General features: G+C 56.8%; 1 protein-coding gene across 2 annotated transcripts in view; it reads right to left on the bottom strand.

Moving 5' to 3' along the window:
• Positions 1-8,189, bottom strand: part of LEMD2 (LEM domain nuclear envelope protein 2) — a 17,580-nt gene continuing 9,391 nt past the window's right edge. For both annotated transcript variants that reach the window (XM_077904395.1, XM_077904396.1), the window contains 5 exons: positions 7,675-7,754; positions 5,930-6,075; positions 4,746-4,847; positions 4,561-4,663; positions 1-1,567 (listed from right to left, as the gene is read on the bottom strand). In XM_077904395.1, coding sequence (XP_077760521.1) covers positions 1,417-1,567; positions 4,561-4,663; positions 4,746-4,847; positions 5,930-6,075; positions 7,675-7,754 — 582 coding nt within the window. In that variant the 3' untranslated portion in view covers positions 1-1,416. The remainder of the gene's footprint in view (positions 1,568-4,560; positions 4,664-4,745; positions 4,848-5,929; positions 6,076-7,674; positions 7,755-8,189) is intronic.

Raw genomic sequence — 8,189 nt, 5'->3', positions numbered from 1 at the left:
TCCATTTTTAATAGTTTATTTATCCAACAGTTTCAACCCTGAAGTGAAGCCTGTTGCCGCGTCCGAATTCCGGCTGGGGCCTGATTAGACCATTGCTTTGCCGTGGGGCGGGCGCTCGGAGCCAGCCCCGCGCTCATCCAGACATCAGAGGAAATGAGAGTATTGCTCAAATGAGGGAGATGGAGCTTTATTAAGGAAACAAAAAATACCAGTAAGACCGACAAGGGGTGGCTGATGTCTTCTGGAGGCGCTGTTGTGGGCGCCCTGGCTCGCCCCTCTCCCGCCTGCCTCGGAGGAGAGCACAGGGGGACGAGGCTCTGCTCCAGGGGCTCCTCGCGTTGAGTTAATAGGGCCCCCGGCAGGGCGCTTCTGGAGCCGGGCCGGGTGGGGGTGGGGGTGGGGGTGCAGGAGGAAGGTCTGTGGTGGCGCTGGCACGCTCCCGGCGGCCGGCAGCCATGTGACCCCGCACCCCGCGCCCCCCAGGTCGGCCTCAAGTTCTGGCCCTACGGCCCCGCAGCCCTGCAGGGGGCCGCCCGTGGTTGCCCTGGAGAGGGGTGATCCTTGCACAACGGAGACGTGGCACTCCCAAGCTCCCGGAATCCGCATCCTCCTCGACGCAGTGTCGCAGTGTGGCACTGTGAGAAGCACCACTGAAGAGGCCCAGCTCTGACCCTGCGGGTGGCACGGGGCGGCCCTGCCCTCTGGCCGCCCCCGCTCCGGGCTCCTCTCAGGAGGCCGCCCCCGCAGCTCACCCCTCCTGACCGGAGGGTCCCGTGTGCCAGGACCTGGCATTTCTAGATCTTCTACAGTACTTGTTCTAGTTTCTAGCACCTTACCCCTTCAGGATAAAAGAGGCCCAACCCAGCTAGAGGACAGGCTTTCTCCCCTCACCCTTGAGCTCCCGGTAACACCCTCTGAAGGCACATGGACCAAACCGCTCCCAACCCCTGCTGCCCCAGCCTGCCAGCCCGACCCACCTCCCACAGGCTCCACGCCCACCCTGCTGAGTGCTCCCGCGGTGGAAGAGCTCCAGCCCACCTGACTGCATACTTGCTCTGCAGGGTCTCCCAGCTGCTGCTCTTTCATCTTCTCTAAGCATCAGAAACAAACCCTTCTCCCCCTTCCTGCCAGCCACCGGGCAGAGAGGACTGGACCAATGCAGAGGACGAGCTACCCACCTGGCCTCTGGCTTTGCCACCCACCCCCACCCCGCCGCTGCCCCTCAAGGAAGCCCAAGCTTTCCTACAAGCTAATCTCTCAAGAGTCTTACAGAGAGACCTTTGGAACCAGAGTGGGAAGGAGGGTGAAAGTCAAGGCAAGCGTGAATTCAGCACTGGCAGGTCTGGTGGCCTTCTCACGCCCCTGGAGGGGACTGGCCTGGGACAGGCTGACTGGGAAAAGGTCCCCGCCCAGGATTTATCGCTCTGAGTCGGAGAAGGAGGAGGGCTTAGTCCATCTCCACACCAGCATATCTTCCCCAGCCACGCGGTGGGACTCTGTCTGGATCCGGGATTCATTGGATGCTAGGAATTCCACAGCCCGGTCCCAGACACGCTTCATGCGCCTCCTGCAATGAGAGGGACCAGGTTCAGCAGCAAGGCAGCAGCCCCCTGCCCCCCGCAAGCTCTGTCTGGTACTGCCCAGAGAAGTGAGCTGGCCTGTGCACGCCCTGGGGACAAGACCCCAGGAGCCCACGCAGAATTTATCTGTGGGAGGAAACTGCGTCAAGTACTAGCAGAACTCCTGCAGAGAGAAATTTCTTGAGCCACAGAAAAAAATTATCCCTCAACCTTCTCTGCTCTAAAAGCGCTCAATTAAAGGGAGCCGAAGGGGACCAGAGGTGCCGGAGGACCCCCTGGTGTGTCTGAGTGGGACTGGGCCATGCTGACCTTGGCCAGCTCTTGCCAGGACCTGTTACTGCAGCAGCCCCAGCCAGGCGGCCCCATCACCAGCACTGGCTGCATTTTAATGCCCCATGTGGGCCAATTAAAGAGTGGCCACTGGGCTGTGGAATCCAAACTTGACAGTGCTTTGGAGCATGGGAATGAGCTCAGCATCTGACGGGGGAGGCCAAGAAGCCGGAGCTGCTCCCCTCTTCTGCTCTGCTGGGTCCCCGGGGCCTGGCATCCCCTTAGACCGCCCCTATAACCTCCTCCCCCTCCAGACTAGACAGGAAGATTCCAGGGCAGTCAGGTTGCTCTGACATCTTCTCTTTGATGAGTTCCTGTCTTTTGGCAGTTCCGCAGCCTGCCTCTCCATGACGTGGAGAGTGACTGTGGACATGGGCATGTGTGAGCAGGAAAGGCTCCACCAGGGCTCAGGACAACAAATGAGGGAAGTTCCTGAGGTGGCCTCTGGGTCGGGAGTAAGAATGGGGGTGCTGGGGCTTTCTTCCTCGGAGTTCGGGTCCTGTCACGAGCGACCCCTCAGCCTGTTTGGCAGTCCCCACTTGCCTGGTGTCACCCAGCCCTCCCTCCCTGGCTGCCCATTAATAGGTGAATAAGCCAGCTGCTTTTAGCCCCCCTGCTTTCCTCACCAGCCAGGCTCTTCAGCCCTCCCTCAGTCTCACAGGCAGACCCTCATCTGCAGGGCAAACCTGAGGGGGCCCACGGCAGCGGATGTGTCCTCACAACTGGAGGGCTTGGCTGCACAGATGAGGGGTAGCAATCAAGAGGCTGAGAGCCAACAGTGTGAGTCTCCCGGGTTTCACTGCTAGGGCTCAGTCCCGAGACAAGCCGAGACGGCACTTTTGCACTTACTTCAGTACATGTGTGGGTTGCACATAACCCGAGCTGGAGCAATAAGGGCTGCCCTGGGATGAGCTGTGAGGCCACCTCCGACACCCCCACTTCCCTTTTCCTGAGGCCTTGTCAATACCTAACAGCACAGTTTCCTTATGCATTTGTTACCTCTCTTCCTCCTGAGAAGCAACACTCCAGCACGGTGGGGATTTGGGCTTCTTCCCCACACCCCAACACACCCCACCCCCGTGACTCAGGAGAGTATGGCCCATAGCCAAGTGCTCACTAAACATCTACTGAATAAAGGAGGGCTTCAAAGCAACCCTCTGCAAGGTGGTGGTATTGTCTCTGTGTCTTGGATGAGGAAAGGGCTCAAGGAGGCTGTTCCCCAAGGCCACATGAGACTCCTGGCCGGGCCAGGAATTTGGTGGGAGTCTGGATGCACCAAGTAGCCTCCCCCTGGGAGCAGGACGGCCACACGGCTGCCTCATGCTGGACAACAACAGCAAGCACAAGCCAAGGCCATGATCCCAGCTCTCCCTAAGCTTCCTGCCTGCACCTTCCCAAGGAGTAGGGAAAGTTCTTGAGCATCTTCACATTTAAAAACGGCCTTAAATTCACATTTAAAAGCAGTTTTACTCTTCCACTTCCTCTTGGGTTGCACAGAAATGCCACCAGCGGTGGGCTTTGAGCAAATTCCTTAGCCTCCACGTGCCTCAGTTCCCTCATCTGTAACATGGGATACTCACTGTTCTCACCTCCCAGGGCCACAGTGAGGGTCAACCAAGTGGGACTGTGCTGGGGAAGGCCCAGAGCAGGATGGCTCACAGCGAGCACTCGGCAAATGTGAGTGCTTGTCACTCTCCGAGGGGATGGCATCCAGCCGGAGACCGTACCAAACTGCTGACAAGGGCCCCCAGTCTGAGCCCACGCCATGCCAGGGCCCTGCTGGTTGGGCCCTGGGCCCTCCTCCTACAAAGCTTCCCCACGTTTGGTTTTGTCAGGGGCCACCTAGCATCTGCAGCCCATGTGGAAGGCCCCCTGGAACCATGCGTGACAATGGCCTGCTACCCCTGCCCATGCAGCCGTGCACCTGACCACATCCATTGCCACGAAACCCCGCGTTCAACTACATGCATGCATGTGTAGGTGTGCCTGCGACTGTGGGAAGCAAACCATGATGTTTTAGGGGACGTGTTATGGGTCATGGTTAAAAATGTCTGAAAGGCAATCTCATCCTTGCTAGTGACTGATTCAAGAACACAAGTAACCAGTTCTGGCCAGCGAGGCCTCAAGGAGTGTGTCACCGGCAGCTTCTGGGCATGTTTTCTCCTGCCCATGAGAGTGACTGGAGGCCCATCTCTCCCCAGTTGGCAGTGACAAGGCAGACGACGATCCAGCTGCCGCTGGCTACCACTTGTGTCTGGGAGGAACTCCAACCAGCCCACAACATCCGGAGGCCAGGGCCACAAGCATCACAGAGAAATGGCACTAGAGTCTCGACTATTCTGTGCCCGGAGCCCAAGGGACTCTGGACTTCCACTAATAGAAACCCACTAGGTCCCTCCCAACTTGAGCCACTGGGGGGAAGGCACGAGCACCTGCCACCCACAGCTCTCCAGTTGGTATCGACGCTGACAGAGTGGGGTCATGCTTCCGTACTTCGGCTGTGCATTCTGCCAAAGATCCGAGCACTGGGGCAGCGGCGGGAGGTGTGCCTGGCCCCCTCATCTGTGATCCTCAGGGCCGACTCGCAGCCCCTTAACTGATGCTCTAGGCCCTCTCCTATGGCACCAGGCTGGGTCAGCCCAGGACTCACCGGCTCTGTGGAGGGATCAGGGTGTCTCGCACATGCAGGATGCCCACGTATGGGTAGCGCTCCATGTCCTGCTCCCAGTCCACGTAGTGGTCCTGGACCACATCTGCAAGGTAGGACAGAGGACACCATATAGGGGAAGGACGTTCTGGCAGGTGCCAGTGGTCCTTTCCCCAGGGGCCACGCACCTATAATCTTCTTCACCATCTCATACATAGCTTGTTCCTCTTCTTCCAGCTTCCGCCACCGATATTTCAGGAGGATCAGGAGCCCCCACAAAAAGGCCAAACCTATGAAGGAACAAAGGCCCCGTTAATCCATCTCATCACTTGTGGCCATTCAGCTGCATGCTGGGTCTCAGTGCAGGCCAGTCGCTGTGCTGGAGGCTGTCAGTGAGCTGCGTTAGGTGTCCTGAGAACCCGCTATGTGTCAGGCCGGGGCTGGCATGCAGCTTACGCAGGATGGGGAGATGGCGGAGGGGAGACAGGCTACAAAGTGATCATCTTCCTCTGCCGGTTGTCACCACGGAGGCATCCCCAGCTGTCCAGATTGAGGCTCCTCCCAACCCCATTCCGGGCTTTCATCTCCTCCCTTGTGAACCAGACCACGGGGTTTCATACATATACACACGCAGGGCCCTTTGTATTCCAAGATGCTGCTGCCGATAATGACGTCTCTGCCTGATGGCGTGGGTGAGGGAGCTGTGTGCACGCCCAAATGGCTGGTGATTTGTCTCTCTGCCACGTCTGCAGAGCTGGCAGTTTCTGTGACTCGGCCTTTCACCTTCCAAAACACCCTGAGGTCTCTGTTCAAAGGCAGCCCCTGATGCCAGGCCACAAGATGCTAAGCTCTGCTTTGCAGCTCAGCCCCCTGGGTCCTTCCTGCTTTCCTTGGGTACCCAGAGCTCCAAGGAGGTGTTTACATCGTTCAGGGAGTAAAATTAAGCCAAGCTCCTGCTGCACCTCCTCCTCCTCCGAGAGGCACGTGCCCTGGAGCTCTGGGGGTGACGATGCTGGGCTCCAGCCAAGGCCCAGCTACCCCCTCGGGGACAATGATAGTCTCTGACCCCGATCAAGGATATTTTCCAGTTCCCCTCATGCTCCTGCCACCAATCTCTAAAGGTAAGATGACCCAGGGCAGAGGCTGACTTGTTCATCTCCTCTGTTTTATTAGACCTCAGGTTCACGAGACAGAAATGAACTCTCTGGGCCTGGGTTTCTATAGCTCATCACTCATGCCTAGGAGTGTCACTGAGCTGGGCTCCCGGGAGGTGCTGTGTGAGCAGTCCCTATGGCAAGGGCGGGGGAGGGGCTGGTCACGGGGGTGGGGGGGGTGGGGGTGTGTGAGGGGAGAAGGGCAGCCAAGGACTTACACCAGAAGAAGATGAGCAGGTTGGTGATCGCGGTGAACAGGGCACGGCTCAGGCGGCAGCCCACACCCATGCGGGGGCGGGCGGATTCCAAGCAGACCACTTTGTCCACAGTTGTCACCAATTCCGATGGGTCTTCCCCTTTCAACCTGAAACAGGACACAGCGCTGCAAATGCATTCAGGAGCTCCCAGGAACCATAGGATCAGCCCCAATTTGAAGCAAGGGGAGATGAAAGGAGGGGCTTTGAGGCCTCTACTTGCTTATAAAATAGACTTGGTATCCTGGTCGCATACTTTCCAGAAATTTCCCACATTGGCTACTTAGAAAGAATAAAGCTTTAAAGATGGCAGCAGGCTCGAACCCCTACTGCTAAAGTGACGTCTCCCTCTGTCGAGTCTTCTGACAACTCCTCTCAGCGTGTGGAAGATTAAACTGTAAATTGGATTCCCACCTCCTAGCATATAGAAATGGAAATGTTTACTGAATCACTGGCTTTGCACTGCATAGCAAGAACTGAAAGAGTCTGGGGTGTGCTTTTCCTCGTTGACGGTGACAAGGAGGCACATAAGCTGTTTAAGTATAAAGATTGGGGTGTCGTGAGGCTCGGGGAAGGATAACCACTGGGCTCTCTGAGGCCAGGCTCCCAGCCACAGCGCCTCCACTCTGGCCTCTGAGAGGTGTCAGGACACATGGGGATGCCCACGCCTGCACCTTCTTCTGGCTAGGTGACAGTCTCATGTATGGGAATGCCCAGTGTCTGAAGTGTTCCGATTTCTCGTGACCCGCTTTGAACACTGGTCGTCTGAGCTGGGCTGGGCCACCCTCCGACTGTCTTCCCACAGTGTGAAAAGGCGAGTGCCATCATTCTTCTGTGCTAGCAGCTTTGGTGAGCACTGCTGAGGATAAAATCCATATTCTCTTCCGCCTATCCTAACACACAACAGGAAAATCGCTCAGCCACTCAGGGAAGCTTTATTTTTTTTTTTTAAGCCAACGCATTTTAATCGTGTCCTGCATCCAGTTATCAAGCTTTAGGCTGAACAGCCTGAGGGGCTTCTGGTGGAGGCACTGCTGATGGAATTAGTAGTCTGAGTGGATTAGAGACGGAGGGAACAAAACCCTAGAGTGTACTTGAGTATCAGGAGCTGTGGCCTGAACAGAGACCCTAACAAACCCTGGGAAATGGGAGGGAGTCCCAGCATGAAGAACCTTGGTGGTGGCAAGGGGTGGGGGTGTGGGTGGGGGGGCATACTGGTGTATGCAGCCAGATGGGGCTTTTCAGAAGGCTGAGAGGGCTCACCATCCTGGCTAACAGTGCTCCCCGGGGGTAGAAATGAGGTCAAATGCCCAGTCAGAATAAAATCCAGTATGTCCTTTTTCAATTTCCGTCCTGAGCGAAATCGACAGAAACATTTCAGCTAGGAATGAAGACCAGCACCAGACAAAAGGAAATACAGAATGACTTCTCTATGTGGGACCAGCGAGTTCAAAGGGCACAGAGTGAGTTACTTGAAACTCAAAGGTGTAGGTAGAAAACTAGGCTAACCTGGATTTTGTGTCTTATCGTGAAGTGGCTCCTTCCGCTGCACCCTGACCACCTTTTCCTTCTGTTGCCTGGCTGTAGGCTTAGCCCACAAGGACTCGGCAGGGAGACCTGGCTCTACCTTCAGACACCTCTGTGAGCTGACCGTGGCCGCAGGTGCCCGTGGTAGTGCCCCCACCCTGTGATGCCTCGCCCACACTCACCAGATGCCCACATCCTTGTTACTGCTCAGTATCCAGGTCAGCGCAGCTTCAAACTTGGCAGGGGAGTTGCCGGTCACATTCTGTGGGAGGGGGCGGGAGATTAGTGCTGTGGCTGGGCGGACCAGCTAGAACATTGTTCTCCTGCTGGATTAGGGAAGACCTCTCCCGTGTCCTCCAGCGGGCCCCAGAGCCCCATTCCGCTAAATGCACGACAAAGTGGAAGGTGGAAATGTGGGTTGATGAGAGCCAAGAAGGGGCTCTACCAGGAGGAGTCGAGGTGGGAGCACACAAGAAAGTGATGCAGGTCTGAGGTAGCCAAAAACAATTTTCTCAAGTACCAAAGCGTCAAGGGCTAGCAGCTCATCTTGGGGAAAATAAAAACACGTGTGGGGCTGGGGGCCCCAGGGGCCAGTCCCTGCCCCTCTCTGGGCCTCAGTCTCCTCATCTGGGAAATGAAAATAGGCTAGGGGACCCCTAGGTTTCTGCTGGCTCTTAGGTTCCAGAATTCTGTCAAA

The sequence above is a fragment of the Canis aureus genome, chromosome 7 (assembly GCF_053574225.1).
Source record: "Canis aureus isolate CA01 chromosome 7, VMU_Caureus_v.1.0, whole genome shotgun sequence".
Taxonomy (NCBI): Eukaryota; Metazoa; Chordata; class Mammalia; order Carnivora; family Canidae; genus Canis; species Canis aureus.
This window is presented reverse-complemented; position numbering and strand designations above follow the sequence as displayed.